General features: G+C 43.9%; 1 protein-coding gene across 1 annotated transcript in view; it reads right to left on the bottom strand.

The window, feature by feature from the left end:
• Positions 1-20,108, bottom strand: part of MYO16 (myosin XVI) — a 532,176-nt gene that overhangs the window by 354,305 nt on the left and 157,763 nt on the right. Inside the window, 2 exon segments of the mRNA XM_021065905.1 lie at positions 5,553-5,696; positions 19,899-19,969. Coding sequence (XP_020921564.1) covers positions 5,553-5,696; positions 19,899-19,969 — 215 coding nt within the window.

Genomic DNA, 20,108 nt, shown 5'->3' with positions numbered 1-20,108 from the left:
ACGCCACCCCACAGGCAGGGAAATTACTAACATCGGATGCTCAAACACAAAAGGCCAAGGATCGAGAAAACATTCACTGCAATTTCAGGTAATCATTCCATTGTCACACAAGCGAAGCAGTGATAAAATATCATTTAGCAAATGACGATGCATTTGCTAATCTTTCCTCCTACACTTTCAGGATTGCAGGGAGTGAAAATATCGTACAAGACCTCCCAGTCATGTGTAACAGTAATAATTCAGACATTCACCATTCCCTGTCACCCCTTTAAAAATTAAGACAATTAAATAACATTTAATCCTTGTTATCTACCAGTCATTTCTTGACACGGCGTATAAGAGATGTCCTTTATAGCAGGGTTTATCCAGTGGTTCAGGGCATGTGAAGTATGAAAGCGTTTCCGCCCCCAATTTTCAATAAGAAAGAGAAAAACCTGAGATGACTGGTCAACCATCATTTTCCCCAAGAGATGCATCACACGGGGTTTTACGTCATTCAATTATTTTCCTTCCAAAATAAAAAAATAACTTGTTTCTTATGGCTCACGATGCAATGGGCTGTTAAAAATGGCCAGATTTGTCACAGCCTTAGATCTGCTAACAGGGCAGAGTAGCTTAGCAGCTGCGGCCACATCGGAACATTAAACGTGAAAATTCGGATCTAGCGTGCGACAGATAAACGCAAACCTGTAATCCAAAGTCGTATCAGTATAGAAGTGAAAAGTGACCAATGCTATTTAGAAACCATTCTCCATGAAATCACATGGTGCAAAACAACAAGGAAAAGTCCATTGTTTCTCTCCCTGGAGGTGAGTGATACAGTAGATTCTGCTAGTGCCAGTACTTATGCAGGGCACAGGTGCACGGACACGACATGACCGAAACGTGTGTGTGTGTGTGTGTGTGTGTGTATAATATACGTATATATTTCACACCTATGTGATCATATCAAATCAAGATTTTCAAGAGATTGGTTGGAGTTAACCACTTTCAGCCTTTGTGATTTACTCTTGAAGAACAGAAAAATTACTTACAGTCAGGGAAATAGCAGATTACTATGTAATTATTTTTAAAATAGTAGAAAAAAATTGAATTATGGAGCACTGGTGTTTTGAATATGGTACTAATTAGAAAATATTTTAAAAATTGGGTAATGCAGAATGAAAAAACTTAACACATATGTGAGCTATTTGAATACTCAATAAAATAAGACAAGCAAAAAATTCTAAGTGGTCAAGTTTTCATTATAATGTATATTAAAATATAAACATACAACTTAGAATGCATTAAAATATTTTACTGCAAATGAAAACATTTAGATTTGAGATTTTACTCTACTACAGAACCTCTCTGGCATTAGATTTCTTTATGTAATATTATGGATAATAATATCATTAGGGCCTCACCCGCGGCATATGGAAGTTCCCAGGCTAGGGGTCCAATCAGAGCTGCAGCTGCTGGCCTACACCACAGCCACAGCAACATCAGATCTGAGCCATATCTGTGACCTACACCAGAGCTCCGGATCCTTAATGCACTGAGCAGGGGCAGGAAGCGAACCTGCAACCTCGGGGTTCCCAGTCAGATTTGTTTCCACTGTGCCACAACGGGAACTCCATGGATAATATATTAAGTGCATTGCTTATGCCACATAAATGTTCCACACAGTGAGATATTTGCAAAACTTCTAGGAAACTGCAAAACTTGTAAAAATAAGACTGAGACTTTTTTAGTCTAACCTTTGAAAACATACTGAAGAAATTCATCATTTTTTGAGCCACCCCAATTCCTAACATACACTGGGTTTAGATGACTTCTATTTCACAAATAAAATTCTAAAAATTGTCAATTGTTTCATATAGTAACAAATACAGCCAATCCTTGTTATTCATGGATTCTATACCTGTGCATTTGCCTACTTGTTAAAATTTATCTGTAATCCCCAAATCAACACGGATGATGCTTTCACATGCACAGAGTAGCGGGAAATTCTAGCCACCCAAGGTGTACTTCAAAGCTGCCCTGCTCTCCTGGCTGTTCCACAAACAGGAGCCCCTGCCCCACAGCCCTGCACTTATCCGTTCTCTGTGCCCAGCATAGGCACATCCACCACCCACAAGGTTCAGGGCTCAAATGTCCCCTCTCCATCCGGCTATTAAGACTCTCTCCTCCTTTCTTCTTTCCCCTCCAGCATCTCTCTTTAGTTGGCGTATTGTATATGCCATCCCTTTACATGTTTTTTCCTTGCTCCTCCCTAGTAGAATGTAAGCTCCAGGAAGCAGGGACTTTTGCTCCCTTTGTTCACCGCTGAGCTGCTCAGTACAGAACAGGAAGTACCCAGCTATTTACTGAATGAATAAGAACACAGTCTTCCTTACTCATCAATTGGGAAAATGGAAAGAAGACTGGACATGCAGCATGAAACAATGCACAATGGCATTTAGTTTCAGAATTAAAATAAATCTTTCTTTGGAGCTTGTTAGCAGGAACATAGTTCTACAGTCATTACAATTTTTATGATGATGAATTTCACACACATTTATTTGAAAGCAAATTATTTCTACGGATGGATGGTGGGCTGGCTATAACATGGTGGCAATGAGGCTACTCATATTTACTTAATCCATTAATCAAGTTTCACGGTGGTTACACTAACACTGCTTTGCTTTGTGTGGTCTTCGCCATGGTTCTACAATGCAAAATAATGTAAAATGTCTTTTTTCTTCACTGTGCAGCACCTAGAACATCACAGTTAATAAATATTTTCTGAATGTATTAATTAATAAATGGTAATTTCCTTGAAGGCAGGCATCAAGGTAAAAAATAGTTGGTGACCAATAAATATTAGTTAAAGGAATAAAGACAGTGACCAATAAATGAAGGTCACTGAGCAACAGTAACTAGCGAATATTTCACTTTGCAGACGAGGCTGGATTATTCTATGGTATGAGAAATAGGGCACTGCAGAACCATGAAAATGTTAGGAATCTGAAAATGATCCATTTAACTCTATGTTTATGCATGAAATAAAACCAGCTTCTATCTCTCCATTCTGCCTGGTAAAGAAAAGCGACATCGTTGGACACTGAGAGCACGGGTGGGCTGTAGCAGGCAGTTCTAAGAACACGTAAAAGAAGCAGGATGAGGAATTCTTGCATATCTTAGAAGATGGATGTGGTCGTGAGACAGTTCTTATTAGATATAACATGAGTTAATAATGGCAGCATTAAATTCAGCCTGACTTCCAAAAATTGGCCTGCCATCCTTTCACTCATTTATTTATGTATTCAGCAAGGATATACACACTGGGTCTCTGTAAAGCACTGGCACTGTTTTAACAAATCGCCATGTTACTTCTGTGACTTGCCGGAAGCCAATAATTAAGTTGATGCTTAACTTGCGGCTCCCTAATGAACACCACTGATGTAAGCTAGATAAAGAATTAATGAATATAAATCAAACTGTTCCAAGCAGAAGAGATATTTATTATAAAGGCAACTGGCCGTTACTAAAATTGAATTATTGCCATGGGATCAAACAGGAGTTACAGAAACTATAACAGATGAGAACAAAGGGAGAAGTAAATCATATTTAAACAAGCACAATATACATGCCGCGGTGAAAGATCAAGGGACTCAGGTCACTTGCTGATGATCCCAGCAGCAAGTGGGGGAAGAGGCCAAAGAATAGGGGACTATAATGAAAGCACCAGAAAGGGAGTGTGGAGAAGTCTCCGCATGAAAATGGAGCTATCACTGAGTGTGACAACGACGCGAGGGTGTCTCCGGTCAGGACACTAACTTCCTCAAATTCTTATTTTTTTTAAAGCATGTATTGTGGGAAATGGGATGGGTGTCAGTGTTAATTAATTTTCCTTGGAAGATACTGTTTAACCTCAACAGGAACGAGGCTCATGTATGTTTTCTCAATTGTGCAAAGAGGCACAGGGACTCAAGGAAGTGGCCACTATTTGTCTAATCACTTCCATGATTGTAGGGTACCTTGCATGTTGACATGCCCGCTTCCAGTCCGCATGGTCTGCCCCGATTCCAGCTCCAGTTACAAACACGCCTCATTCTGCCCTCGGGGTGGTCCAAGTGACTTGCTACCTGTAGCCCATAGCGCTATTTCTGATATCCATGCTCATCGGATGATAGCCTCCATATGCAGAAGGTCATCTGCACGTAGTTACAGCCTCCACTCCTTGAAATCATGATCCTGCCATGTACAGAGCCCTTCTCTTCACTGCCCCTGCATTGTTAAATTGTAAATATCATAGGAGATAACTAGCTCTGGACTCATCTCTAAAGAAGGTAGATTCTGGAGTTCCCTGGTGGCTCAGCTGGTTAAGGATCCAATGGTGTTATTGCTATGGCCCTGGTTACTGCTGTGGCATGGATTTGGTCTCTGGCCTGGGAACTTCCATTTGCTGTGGGCACAGCCAAAAGAAAAAAGAAAAGTAGATTCTCTTATCCTGTTCCATCAGAAATAAGAAATTGAGATATTTTAAGATGAAAGAAGGAAATTTGGGCTGGCAGTGAACTCAAGAAGGGGAAAACTTCATCCAGCAATGATAGTGAGGAAATGGAAGGAGGATTTTAAAAATTCAAGTACAACCACATGAATGTTGGTTTCCAAGAAGAAATATGGCCATTTTTCATGCAGAAAACAAAAGCAGAGAGTCTATTTTGGAAAAGGCTTGGTGTAATTACTCATAATTAGAGAAAATAAATGGAGACGGGGCTTGAAAAAGTTACTGAATCTCTCAACTCATGTTCAGAAAAATAATAAATTGAAACACTGGAAAACCACAAAAGCTATGAGCCTAACTTTTTTTTTTCTCATTCTCATATAATTTAGCCATCAAATATGTGGTAATTTGTTAAGACAGGCAGCAAGATCTAGGAGGAAAGGACAGACTTTGGCCAGTGATCTTGAGTTCAAATCTTTAGTTTGTTTTTTGGCCTAATTTCTTAAAATCTTTGTTAGACATAACTCATCAGAAAAAGAGTCCCAATTCTAAAATATTACACTAGGTGTGAGGATCCAGATCAAGATCTCAGCCATAACTGAAGACAATGGCAACAAATGACTCCAACAATTTTCATTCTTAAAGTTTTCACTATCAGGTAAACAAGTGCCGTGGACGCTTCTCTACCACACACAAACCAGAGAAGATTTAACATAAGCCATATCTCCCTATTATCCTATTCCAGGTTTGGCTAAAAATTAGGAGAATTAATTAAAAGGCAAAACAGCAATTATCAAACTGTTATAATTAGGACTGACATGTGTCATATCAAATCATATAATCTCTAAGGAAAAGGCACGAGGAACAGCACCCGGCCTATCATCTACACAACTTGTTTTATGAACCATGTGGTGACCCGCCACTTCCGTCTCTAATATCTTATAACTCCAGGCAAATACCGTGATGACATACACACACATTTTTTTCTCAATGACATACTGTAAAATAGTATTAGTTAAATATGTAGACTTTTTATGCCATTCAACCTTCACAAGGTAATAAACAGAATTGCTTTACTTACTAACACAAGCAGCAGGACGATATCAGGGTTATCACATGCACAGGCGATGTGCATTGGTGTCCAGAAGTCCTCATCCTGCTGGTTGACATTGGCCCCTCTGTCAATCAGGATCTCTGCAATGAAGACATTGTCGTACCGAGCACACTGGGGAAAAAGAAATAAAAGAAAACATGCCGTTACAACAAACCGTGACAAGGTTTATCCCAAACTTCCTTTCCATAGACAGAAAATGTCAATACCAATTTGGAAGCTGAGGCATGGAGCTACACTGGGGAAGAATGTGTTCTTGTTCCTCAACTGACCCATAAGGAAAGCAGCATATGTACGACTGAACAGAAAACTGTGTCCACAGACAGTGGAAAGAAAAACAGAGAAGATATTATAGAAGACAAGATAAGTGACCCGAAGGCAGTAACATAAGTTATACAAAATGAAACGCAGAGAGAAAAATGACTAAATAAAGGAACACAGCATCAGTGAGCTGTGGGAAAAAAAATCAAACCAATCGATACCCCATTAGATGGACAGTGCTGGAAACGAGGACTACCAGGATAAAGCCATGTTTTTGTCATTATTTGATTACCTTGAAAATTAGTTACTAGAAGAGAGACCAATTGTAAAAATCAGGCAAATAATTTGAACTGAAATTTCACCAAAAAAGCAAAAAAAAAAAAAACAAAATATATCTGAGTAATATTCCACTGTATAGAATGTAATTTTGGAAAAAAAAAAACAAGCAGGAAGCATAACTCTCTCAGACTTCAGGCACTATTACAAAGCCACAATCATCAAGACAGTGTGGGACTGGTACCAAAACAGACAGACAGACCCATGAAACAGAACAGAGAACCCAGAAATAAACCCTGACACCTACGGTCAATCCATCTGGGACAAAGGAGGCAAGAACATAAAATGGGAAAAAGACCGTCTTTTCAGCAAGTATTGCTGGGAAACCTGGACGGCTGCGTGCAAATCAATGAAACCACAACACACCCTCACACCACGCACAAAAATAAACTCCAAGTGGCTCAAACACCTAAATATAAGACAAGACACCACCAAACTCCTGGAAGAGAACACAGCCAAAACATTCTCTGACATCAACCTTACAAAGGTTTTCTCAGGTCAGTCTCCCAAAGCAACAGAAATAAAAGCAAAAAGAAACCAATGGGACCTCATCAAACTGACAAGCTTTTGCACAGCAAAGGAAACCAAAAAGAACACAAAAAGACACCTCACAGAATGCGAGAAAATAGTTTCAAATGATGCAACAGACAAGCGCTTAATCTCTAAAATATACAAGCAACTCATACAACTCAACAGCTAAGAAGCCAACAACCCAACTGAAAAATAGGCAAAAGCCCTGAATAGATATTTCTCCAAGGAAGATACACAGATGGCCAACAAGCGCATGAAAAAATGCTCAACATCCCTGAGGATTAGAGAAATGCAAATCAAAACGACCTTGAGATACCACCTCCCACCAGTCACAATGGCCATCATTAATAAGTCCACAAATAACAAATGCTGGAGGGGGTGTGGAGAAAAGGGAACCCTCCTGCAATGTTTAGTCTGAATGTAAGCGGGTACAACCACTATGGAGAACAGTATGGAGGTACCTTAGAAATCTACACACAGAACTACCATATGATCCAGAAATCCCACTCTTGGGCATATATCCAGATAAAACTTTCCTTTAAAAAGACACATGCACCCCCACAAGTTCATGGCAGCACTATTCACAATAGCCAACACATGGAAACAACCCAAATGTCCAATGACGGATGACTGGATTAGGAAGATGTGGTATATATACATAGTGGAATACTACTCAGCCATAAAGAAGAACAAAAGAATGCCATTTGCAGCAACATGGATGGAACTAGAGACTCTCATCCTAAGTGAAGTAAGTCAGAAAGAGAAAGACAAATACCATGTGATATCACATATCTGGGATCTAATATACGGCACACGTGAACCTTTCCACAGAAAAGAAAATCATGGACTTGGAGAATAGATTCATGGTTGCCAAGAGGGAGGGGGAGGGAGTAGGGTGGATTGGGAGGGTGGGGTTAATAGATGCAAACTATTGCCTTTGGAATGGATTAGCAATGAGATCCTGCTGTGTAGCACTGGGAATTATGTCTAGTCACTTATGATGGAGCCTGATAATGGGAGAAAAAAGAATGTATACATGTATGTGCAACTGGGTCACCATGCTGTACAGTAGGAAAAAAAATGTATTGGGGAAATAACAATTAGAAAAAAGAATGTAATCTGCCATTTGCAAGCCACATGGATGGACTTGAAAAGCATTATGCTAAGTGTAATAAGTCAGAGACAAACAATAAGATATCACTTTTATGTGGAATCTAAGAAATATAAAAAAGCTAGTGAATATAACATAAAAGAAGCAGATTCCCAGACCTAGAGTATAAACTAGTGGTTACCAGAGGGAAGAGGGAAGGGGGGACGGCTATTTAGGAACAGGCGATTAGGAGGTACAAAATCTTAGGTAAAAAATAAGCTATAACGATACAGGGAATATAGCCAATATTTTATAATAACTATAAATAGACTGTAAATTTTAAAAAATTGTGAATCACTATACTATATACATGTAGCTTATATAATATTGTACAAGTATACTTCAATTTAACAAAATATGTATTAATTGTGGCTCACATTTATAACACAGTCATTGAAGAACTGTCATGTCTGTCTTCATTATCCGGCAGCCTCAAGAACGTACAATAAGGATAATGCAAATTCACGGTACAAGTTCCACATGGAGGAAGATGTGGGGGTGTCAGTGCTGGAATGCTCAGAAACATAGGAAGCTTGAGGACTAGCTTTAGTTTTGAACTAAGACAGTTGTGTATCTGATGAATCCACATCCCGAGTGTCACAATAAGAGATGGTCCCTCCCATCAAGGGCCGAGAGTGTGAACCAGGACCCCAGCCACACTCACTGCAGGTTTGGGTACAAAGACTGACAAGGTGAGGAGAATAAAAGCTCAATGCCTCCGCTGCAGAATTTGAGGCCCGGACCCAATTTCTTTTAGGAAATTCACATGCCAGCAATTTCTGTTTCACCCTCTGTCTTCTTGCCAGCTCAGAGCGTAATCAACAAGGATGCCACCTCCTCCTTCTGTGCCTGTCAAGATGCCATCAACCTGCACCGCAGGAATCCACATTTACAATTCAAAAAATACCCCAGGTTTGGCTTTTCAGTCTTTTACCAAAAAAGAGTTAATTAGGCACCATGTGGAAAGCAATACCCGCCCTCTCAAGTGATGTAAGTTTCGGATTCACATTTCAGCGGATTTTGAATAATAATTTGACAGCAATAAAGACCTCCTAATCACACGTGTCTGAAAAGATCGTGACGGCTGAACATTCCTGGTATAATGTTCGTACAATATTATTGCTACAGAGTAAATCTAACTCTCCCTAAAAAGAATGTTCTTCAAGCCAGCCAATCCTCCTCTCAATTCAGGTTATTCTTTGCTAGTTTCACCTATTTCTGGGGACACTTCACGGCACCAAAGAATGGCCGAGCCCCCCTCTGTCCCCCTCGGACACCATCAGTTGCCTCCGCCTGGAGCTGAGTGTCCCGACTCCTCCTGTCACCATCACCTCTCTCCCGAAGGACCAAGCGGGACTAGCTATATAATTTGAGGGACCCCAGGAAAATGAAAATGCGGGGCCCCTGATCCAAAAGTGAAGAATTCAGGAAGTCCCCTTGTGGCTCAGCTGGTTTAGAACCCAACGCTGTGTTCATGAGGATGCAGGTTCGATCCCTGGCCTCGCTCTGTAGGTTAAGGATCCGGCATTGCCCTGAGCTGCAGTGTAGGTCACAGATGCAGCTCGGATCTGGCGTTGCTGTGGCTGTGGTGTAGGCTGGCAGCTGCAGCTCTGATTCCACCCCTAACCTGGGAACTTTTGGATGCCCCAAGTGGGGCTGTAAAAAGAAAAAAAAAAATTAAATAAAATAAAAATTAAGAACACAAAGGTGATGCTAGCAGAGCATGGGACCAAGCACGGGCCCTCCTAAGCACAAGACACCTGTCCATACAGCCTGCCCTGAATTGTGAAGCCCCCCGACCAACCTGCCTCCCACGGCCCCACATTACTCTTCTTCCCACTGAACCTCTGCCACGGTCCATTTCAAGCAAGCGCTCCTCATCTGGAAACGTGCAGAGACGCTCAGCGGCAATCTGCCTCCCTGGAAACACCAGCCCCTCTGCAGCTTCTCCAGCACAGGTAAAATCACTCTCCCAAGGGCCCCGAACATGCTGGGTCATTTTCCGAGCTTCTCTTGCTTCTTGTGGAATCGCCGCATGTTAACCTTCGTGCTCTCCTTTCTAAACTTCACTGTCCTTTTACTCTTCCCACAGCCTGGTCCCTCCTGCCTTCACCAAAGGCTTAGGAACCACAGCCATGGTCTCTGCTCCAGGTTTTGGGGGTTTTGTTTGTTTTGCTTTTCAGGGCTGCACCTGTGGCATATGGAGGTTCCCAGACTAGGGGCCAAATAGGAGCTGCAGCTGCCAGCCTACACCACAGCCACAGCAACGCAGGATCCGACCAGCCTCTGTGACCTACACTGCAGCTCACGACAACGCCAGACCCTTAACCCACAGAGCAAAGCCAGGGATCAAACCCACATCCTCATGGATACTAGTCAGGTTGGTCACCACTGAGCAGGTTGATGACAGGAATTCCTGTGCTCCAGCTTTGAGCACCGCCAACCAATGAGGCATCAACTACACTGAGTCACCCACTCTGTAAGACAGGGTCTTCTAGAGCTTTCCCTCCAGGACTCGGGAGCCCTGGTCTACATTTTACCTCTGTTGCTCCCTCCTCACCCTCCTCTCCAGCTTGGCTCCAGTCTGAAATATTGAATTCTAATGTCCCAACCTATGACCAGCGTGTTCCATTCTGCCTCCTGAAACACACTCAGAGAAAGACGTGACCAACAGCCCGTCCCGTCAGACAGTCGCGGAATTGATTAGAGTTCACCAGCTCAGCGCCTCGCACTTTCTCTGCCAAGGTGTCCTTCCCCTCACTTTTAAGTTTCTAAACAAAGGTGATATTTCTCATCGTACAATCCCCATACACTGGGCATCACGGACTCAGCTGAAATGACTCTGAAAACCATAGAAACCAAATGACAAAGACAATTTTCAACTTCAAAGCTGTTGGCTTTTCCTGACATCTTATCATAAGGGGTATTTTACATGTTTTAGTTCTGGCTGGCTAAGAAGAATGTCTTAGAGAAGGACCCTGAAATCTACCCTCAGAAAATAAAAAATTCAATACACGCCGAATTCACACATCAAATACCACGGTTCATACCTGAAAGGTGTCCTTGGCCAGGTTTTGTTTTGTTTTTTAAACCAGAGTCAGAGCTACTGTAACATAAGTTTTCTCATCGACTCTATATTTGAAGTGCACGTTTCCTGTTTCCCTCCCCTGGGTTGATGACAAAGCCATTGGGACAGAAGTGATGAGCAAAGAGGCACAGGAACAACTACCAGCTTGATCCAGGTTCATTTATTGAGTGGGTACCATGTGCCAGGCATAGCTGTAATATCAAAAAATGCCTCTCTCTTCGCTAACCTGCGGAATCTAACAAAACAATGACACAGAACTTTCAAAACAGAAACAGACTCAAAGACGCTGCACTTGGAGTGGGGAAGCAACGAGATCCTGCCGTAGAGCACAGAGAACTACATCCAGCCACTTACGATGGAGCAAGATGGAGGATAACGTGAGAAAAAGAAAAAAATAGGAGTTCCCGTCGTGGCACAGCGGAAACGAATCAACTAGAAACCATGAGACTGCGGGTTCGATTCCTGGCCTTGCTATGTGGGTTAAGGATCCGGCGTTGCCATGAGCTGTGGTGTAGGTCACCGATGCAGCTTGGATCTGGTGTTGCTGTGGCTGTGGCGTAGGCTGGTGGCTACAGCTCTGATTCGACCCCTAGTCTGGGAACCTCCATATGCCGCTATGTGGCCCTAAAAAGACAAAAAGACAATATATATATATGTATCACTGGGTCACTTTGCTGTACAGTAGAAATTGACAGAACACCGTAAATCGACTATAATGGAAAAAATAAAAATCATAAAATAAAAAAGTAAGATTTGGAAACCAAATTTATGGTTACCACAGGGGAAACAGAGGGGCAACAGGGAGAAATTACAGGCTGGGAACGTGGCATATACACCCCATTCTACATCAAATAGGTAGGTAACAAGAGCCTACCGTATAGCACAGAGTTCTCTACCTAATAACGTGTGATAACCTAGACAGGGAAAGAACCTGAAAAGGCATGGGTATAGGTATAACTGATTTACTTGGCTGTACACCTGAAATCAACACAACTTTCTAAGTCAATGATACTCCAATGAAATTTTTTTTTCATTTTAAAAATTTAAAAAAAAATGACGTATCTCAGAACCAACTGGCAGTTCTGGGTGGAAGAGAAGCAGAACAGTTGGCACCATCAATCTTAATTAGCATCGTCCAAGTTCTTGCCCTGTGTCTCCGGGTTCTCTCCATGGTTTAAAAACATTCCTATGACCAGAGAAATAGAGTGAGAGACAGAGAGCGAGAAAGACAAGAAAAAGGAAGAAAAGCAGATAGAGACAGAGAGGCGAGAGACAGATACAGAAAGACAGAGACAGAGATGGCAACAGAGAGATTATTTCAGCATCGAAATGAGCTTAAACCTATTGCACTTTCCAAAACGTTGACGTCCCTCGGGAACTTCCGTGGGGTCCTTTGTGGTCCGTGCCAATCCCGCCAGTGCTCGGATCTGTGCAACGTCGCTCCTGCTTCTCTGCCACCCTTGAAGGTCCTACTCACTGCAGTGTCGTCTTGAATGTCTCTCTTACCATCTTCGCGCTTCATGCATCTCCTGTCTAGTAAGTACTCATGGTGCAGACGCCCTTGCCGTAGATAAGCTGCTCTGAACACTCGAGGTTGAATTACAGTTATTATTCCCGCCTGCCCGCCAAACAGCCCTGGCCTCCAGCCCGTGGCACTGGACTCTAGTTATGAGACAGGTCATTGTGCGAGAGATTCAGATGGGCCGCTGATGCACCCCCCGGAGTTTTAACCTCCTGATAAAAAAACACAACAGTTATCCTCTGAAGTGGATGCAAACTCTGCTCCCCCAGCAGCAGCGCTGGGGGCCTCGCTGTGAAAGGCAGCCACTAGGTTGGGTGACACGGTGTTCCAGGCACTGTGCTGGGCGGTGTGCACGGAAAGAACGAGGGTGGGGTCCCACCCTTGGGAACTAGACGGTACAGTGACAGTTCAATGACACTGAGGGCACACATTCTGCAGAGTCTCGGCGCAGGGGTCCCAAGCCTGGTGAGAACTGGACAGTTAGGTGTGAGGACGCAAGGATCGGGTGGTGGGCGTGAGACCCTCAAACCCTCTGATGAAGCCCGCACCCACCAGGCCCTCCCATGGTCCCAGCATACGCTCAGCCAGAGGGCTGCTGTTATGGGCTGGATGCTCCTAATCAGCAGCCCACATGCCAGAGGGTCATGCACACAAAGGAGAGACAAGGTGGGGTGTCCTGTGAGCCCTGGAGCCATCGCAGAGGGGCAGCCCAGAGTAGGAAACAGCAGGAAAAATACTGAGGAGCAATGAAAACAGCCATTTGGGGATTACATGCGATCTGTCATATCGAGAGAGTCAAATAAATGATTAGAACCATTTTAGGAAAGCCATTCATTTTGGGGGGTTGGTTTTTTGTTTTTTGAGGTTTTTGGGGCTTTTTGTTTTGTTTTGTTTTAGCCATACCCGTGGCATACAGAAGTTCCTGGGCCAGGGACTGAATCTGAGCCATAGCTTCCACCCATACCCAGTACAGAAACAACGCCAGGTCCTTAACCCACTGTGCCATAGTGGGAACTCCTCGGGAAAGCCTTTCTGAGTGGGTAAGTTTCAGGCTGCCCTAAGGGAGAACCCTTCTTCATTTCTCCAGTTCTCCTAGAAAGGTCCGTACCAGTGATCTCAGGGCTGGTTGACTGAACCTTTTCCTGGAGGGGCACGGAGTTCTCAGAAGTCTGTGCCTATTTGCCTTCTCCCTGTAAGCAAAGGTTCTGATTCTTTACAAGTTTGATTTCCTTTGTCGCAGAGATAAAACAAAGCTAAACAGAATAAAAACATCACCAGGAACTTCCCTTGAGATTTTTTTATAAGGGATGTTGAACGAACCAGTTGTGTGTGGTCTATTTACTCAAAAATGGAAAACTCGCTCCCTTCAGTTTCTGGCGGCGGCCAAGGAGCTCCAAAACTTGCTCTTCGGTGACTTTTTTACCCCCTCAGTCACGCACGGGGGCCATCACAATAAAGAATTTCACCAAGGCAACAGAGTTCATCCAGGATCCGGCCAGGTAACTGTACTAACACCCCGCGCCCTGGCCTCCAACTTCCCAGGGACGGACGCCACGATGCTCATGCACCAAAGCGATGCTGGATTTTAAAAAGCATGGGCCAGTCAGGAATCGGCCTCTGAAATCATCCTTGGAAAGATTTAAAGGGGCCGTGGTTCACAGTCGATGGCAACTCTGTTTCCCATCCCAGGGCTTAGCAGCATCCTGCAACCTCGCCAGGCGTCAGGGTGGTCCAGCTCTCTCTCTCTCTCCCCCAATGAGGCCCTCCTTCTGCTTCCATCCTGCCTCTGCATTCATCTTTTTGCTTTCTGTTGCACTGTCCTGAATGGCTATCTCCCATTCCACTGCCCCCAAGAAACTCTCCAGGTACGGCCCCTGAAGAAGGCCTACTCTCTCCTGCTAGGATTCATTTTCTCGCCTGAAGGGACCCCTGCAGGCTTTACCCTTTCTTTGCTGGGAGAGCAAAGGTGGTGGGGTTACACGGTCGATGCCCAGCGGCTCTGACTTGGGCAAAGTGTGGACAACTTCCATGCGTCAACTTTTTTTTGTCCTTAATATCTAGACAGTTTCTAAAATAAGATATGCCTTTAAATATTGTCTCCAGACTCCTAATAGCCGCCTCTTTTTAAAGTATAATATTTTCTGCTTGATGTTAAAAAGGCTGTTGAAGTGCCGTTACTGTAGAAACCTGCTAATTATCTCTGCTTCTTACAGCTCCTGAGACTTTAGAGAAACTTAGAGGAAAACTCAAAGAGCCCCAGATTTTCTTATAAGAGTAGGAAAGTAATTAAAACATTTAGAATTTAAACTTCTAAACAAAACATAGCCCTTCATACATTTTGATTCATTTGTTATGACATGAAACATACATGATTAATTAAAATGTTTAAGCAATATGTCGGGAGCTCCCATCGTGGCTCAGTGGTTAATGAACCCATGAACTAGTATCCATGAGGACATGGGTTCGATCCCTGGCCTTGCTCAGTGGGTTAAGGATCTGGCATTGCTGTGGCTGTGGTGGAGGCCGGCAGATGCAGCTCCGATTCGACCCTTAGCCTGGGAACTTCCATATGCCAGGGGTGTGGCCCTAAAAAGACCCGCCCCCCCCCAAAAAAAAAGTTTAAGCGATACGTACAATGAGAGGGTGAAAAAGACCTCGCCCCTCCCCCCAAGCTGAGTCACTGCTAAGAACCTCTTGTGTAGCCTTCAAGATTTTCTCTGCTCTTGAAAAAGATGCCCTGTCCCCATCTATCTGTCTGAGTGTAGCATATTTACGATTCTCTGATGGGCTTTGGACCTTTGGCCATATGTCTTGGACACAGTCGCATAACCACTGAAGCTAAATGTTTGCATCAGTGACATGGAATTCCACCCCTCCGATGCCTGATTTGTTTTAAAATGAGACTTCACCAGGTAAGAGAAAGATTTCCTCCTTCTGATGCATTTCACAGAAGCTTCACCATGGGTTCCTGCTGTCACAGGACCCAAAGAATCTGCACTTTATACTCCACTCAAGGTTTCCTTCCAATGAAGAGCTCCTTCTCAATAGCTTATGTGCTAAAGGTCCTATAACTTAAAACTCGGGACAGCATTTTGGCAAAGTCTGTTTTCCACTTCATAAATAGCACCATTGCACCCAAAGAGGTAAGTCTGAGGTTTTTTTCTCTTTTTCCCTCATGAGACTAAATCTCAGATACTGTTACCTATTGTCTTTATTTCCCTCTGTCTGTCTCAGGACCCGACACCTGCCATAGGTTTGTTTCATGAATTCTTTAATGAGGGTTGGTAAACAGGCAAACACAGACTTATTGTTGAAAGTGTACTAAAAGACATGATAAAACTGTATATGATAAAGGAGTTCTCTTGCGGCACAGTGGGTTCAGGATCCAGTGTTGTCACTGCAGCAGCTCAGGTCACTGCTGTGGCACAGGTTCAATCCCTGGTCTGGGCACTTCTACTTATGGCAGGCATGGGCAAAAAAAAAAAAATTAAAACCTGTTTCTTAATTGTCTCTCTTTAATACCTTGCTAACAGATATCTTCCAGAAACTTCCACTTAGAGCCAGGTACTCAATGAATAATAATTGAGTTAAATCAACAACATTCTGGGAAACCTCAGCAACTTCCACAGCTTATTCTTGATGCTCCACAAACACAGGGTGCCTTTTTCTCAAAGACGTTGGTTTAAGAATATGTAATTAGAGCTTCGGTGCTGATAACGCCTCAGGCTTCATAACGCAGGGTGTCCACAGGGTGGGGAGAACATGAGCTGCTCGAACTTGACATTCGAGAGGGCGAAACTGCCTTCTTCGGTACCTAAGGCATTTTGAAACCTGTAATTTTTGTCTCTCTGGCAACCTGCAATTTTTTATTTGCTTTTATTTACTCAGTAACTGCAGGAAAAGCAGGCTCAGCACGGAGCCCACATTCCTTCGGCCCCCCTTAGGAGGTTTTCTTACACGAACCCCAGTTCAAAGCGCCCCATCTGAGCTCCCAACCAAGGGGTCTGACGGTAGAAACGCACTACATGTGCACTGGATCCGGAGCTAACGAAGTGCCTCCCATCATTCTGATCAGCTTCATCTTCTCACTTCATCTTTCTTCTGACTTTGTATATTCTGTTACCTGGGCCTTCTCATTAGGCAAAGAGATCCTATGTGCTTACACTTCATCCACCCACCCACCCACCCATCCAGCCAGCCAGCCATTTCTCCTGTACTCAGTATCTACTCTGAGTCTACAGGCTGAGGCTATAGAAGCATCCGAGACATCACAGTTTTTGAAAATTCAATCCAGCAGAGAGAAAAGGCAATCCTCCTTTAATTACAACACATTTTGACAAGCTCAACAGCAGAAATAAGAGTCACGTGTTATGAGACCTTGGATAGAAAAGTAATTCAGTCTGACCAGGAGGGGGAGAAAAGGCACCAGAACTGACCCCTGCAGGTGGCCGAGGGGTCTCATTATATTTCTCTTTCTCTATCACCTGCTTATCCCTCTTTCAGACTGGCTATAATTGGCATATTTTTCTCTCTCTCCCGCAGAAAACTAAACTCCACATAGACTGTGATTTGCATCTTTGCACCCCTAATATCTATCATAGTATCAGATAAGAATTAACTAAGTAGTTAATGTGTTAATGTGCCAATAAAGCTACTGAGCACCTACTAAGTGCCAGGCACTCCCCTGAGCACAGCAGACATAACAGTTATGAAATACACCATGTCCTAGCCTTCATGAGCACAACACAATCATATAAGCCTCCGACCTGCTGGGTGGCCACCGTGTTATATGGAATGAAATCCACAACCAGACAAAAGCTGAGCTGAGGGTGGAGAGGTGCGGATGGGCTCCCACGTCCTGGGCAAGCCCAGCGAGGCTGCTGTGTTAAATAATTTTGAGCAGAGATGCAAAGCATGCCACGGAGTGCGCCATGTGGATTTTGGCGGAGGAATGTTCCAGAATGTTCCAGTGGGCGTAACTGTATGAGTACTTGGCAGGGGAAGGGTGGATGCATAAATGGAGCAGCTAGAGCAGGGGGAGGTCACCGGAGAGGAGGCCTGGAGGGTGGGCACAACTGGCGTGGCCTTGGGCACGACTCTGGATTTTTCCCCGAGTAAGAAGGGACCTTTCTGGGGCATTTGAACAGAGAAGCGACGTGATCTGGTTGCAGTGGGGGAAACGGAATGTACAGGAGGCGGGGGGGGGGGGTCCAGGAAGGTGTGTGAGGAAGCCCCAGATCCAGGGAAGAAAGACGGCGACCTCCTGGCTGGAGCTCAGAGGTCAAGAGAGCAACCTCGGCGTTGTGGACGGGGAGGGTGGGCTTTCTGTGCTCAGGAACGTTGGCCATGGCACGTCTATGAAGAAGCGGTGGGCCTTCTCTCCATTTCTCTCTCATTCTGTCAAACACACACCTGCCCACGCACAGAGTAAGAACACACCGCATTCTTGGTAACATCAACCATGCATTGACATGATTTGTCCAAAGAAAAGGTCTGTCTTCCACTAGTCAAATGACAACGATTTGTCCTTGGAAAACTTAATCGCCCTGTAGGTGACACTGGGGAATTTCCGTGGAAGGACTGCAGTATTCACCGTTAGAAGGTCAGAGTTCAAGCTTCCTCTCTACTGCTCTGTGAGCTTAATTCTACCATTTCTCAGCTTTGTACCAAGCTAAGCACGTAGGCCTCTGCCCACCTCCACAGAGCTATTAAAGTTAATTTACATGAAAGCGCATGATAAGTAACACACAGTGCACATATTGACCGATAACTAACACACCAAAGGCACTTGAAGGCTTAAAAGTCACTTTCCTTCTATTGGAGCATCTCTAGGCATGCTCTCATACCCTGTTCATCAGAACAAGTGCTTGGCGTACAGTAGCGCAGACAATGTTCCCATCTCACAGATGGGAAAAAATGGGCCTTGGTGTGCTTAAAAGTCACCACGAGCTTAACGGAAGGAGTACATGTCCCTGTGTTTATGTGTGAGGAAAAAGAGCAAAAGCAGCTGGCCCACCTTCCAGATCCTCTTCCAACTGCACCCCACGAAAAGAAGGAGGGGACCGGCCCAGTCTCCTTGAGAGCCTGCTGATTACAGGACCTCCTGGTTGTAAGACCAGCAATATTGACCAAGAGGAGAAACTTTCTCTGGGGAAAGCTGTTAGCAACATGACCTTAGTCTAGGACTACTTGTCACAACAAACCTGGGACCCAGGACTGATGAGCTATATGGCTCCTTGAAAATGTCCCGTAAGCCCTGTAATGATCTGAGGATAAAACAGAGAGGTGTCATAACCAAATCACACCTGAGAAGGAAAGGGGAATGCAGAAATCTCTGTTTCCATCTCAATCAATGCTGAAGAGAAATGGCTTACATGAACGCTTTCCCATTAATATTCTGAGTTATGTTTCTACTGTGCTGAGCGCACAATGTCATGGCTACACCCTGGGTGCCTCCAGCCTTTGACAGACACAAGTTTCTCTCATTGGCAGTGATTCACAACCTTGGCCGTAACTTAGAACCTCCTGGGGGAGCTCTGGCCCACCCCAATGTCCAAGCTACCTTCCAGAACAACTACGTCAGAACCTCCAGGCTGGGCTGGTGCTGGAAGGCACATGTTGGTATTTGATAGCTTTGGGGTGATCGCAGGGGACAGTCAAGGTCAAGATTGTTACTGGGTTGGGGAGCTCTGTCTGATCACACACGACCTCCTTTAATGAGGTTCACTATATCGTGAAGAAACAGAGATGTTTTAAATCTTGGTGGATAATTCTAAATTAGATTTTTATGTTATATTAATGCTGACATTTTTCAAAGTCAAGTTTCAACCTTTAAATTAGTCCGAAAGACTACTACGTTGAGTAATTACTGACTAATCCTTTTACTTCATTTTTGCCTTTAACTGAACCCGCAAAAACCTCTTGCATGTGAAACTGTTATATGCATACGTTTATACGGTTATTTATTTGTTTATTCCCTTAATCATTCCCTGCATGTTTCCAAAAGGAGGTAGTAAAGTTATTCACATTTATATGATCCGGGCCACAAGTGGCGAATAGTGGAACAATATTGCAATCGAGCTCACTGGAACAATACAGACAACTTGCAGAAAAAAAAGAAAGGATGACTGCCTCATCCTCTAGAATTGATGCACTATTGTCTTGCTTGTTTGTTGAATCCAGTCACGTTCAAAAGCATCTTCTTGAGAGCAGAGATTCAAACTCCATTGGCTAAGGATTATTTACAAACTGTAATGCAAGTTAACTAACAATTATCAATGCATCATTATCCAAGCCTGTTCATTTCAAACGCATCACGGTCTGACCATCATCTGTCCGATGTGCACTTTGCGACCGAGTCTGGAACCCCTCACTGGTCCTCCTTCCCCTTGGTGTCACCCACGCTCAGCCAGTCACCCCAGGTCTTACCAGATGGAGCAGGGACTGTCCTGAAGACACCAGCAAGTGAGGGTCTGCCGCCTCCTTCAGGAGCCGCAGTGCTGGAAGAAAGAGAGGAGAATGGAGTTACAGCAAGTCTTTCTTCCATATCCTGAACCAAAAGGTATAGCTTTTCATGAATACCTCACTCTCAAATAGCCGTGAGAGCTCAAACAGACGCACTAATCACCATCTGACCTC

This window comes from Sus scrofa, chromosome 11 (genome assembly GCF_000003025.6).
Source record: "Sus scrofa isolate TJ Tabasco breed Duroc chromosome 11, Sscrofa11.1, whole genome shotgun sequence".
Taxonomy (NCBI): domain Eukaryota; kingdom Metazoa; phylum Chordata; class Mammalia; order Artiodactyla; family Suidae; genus Sus; species Sus scrofa.
This window is presented reverse-complemented; position numbering and strand designations above follow the sequence as displayed.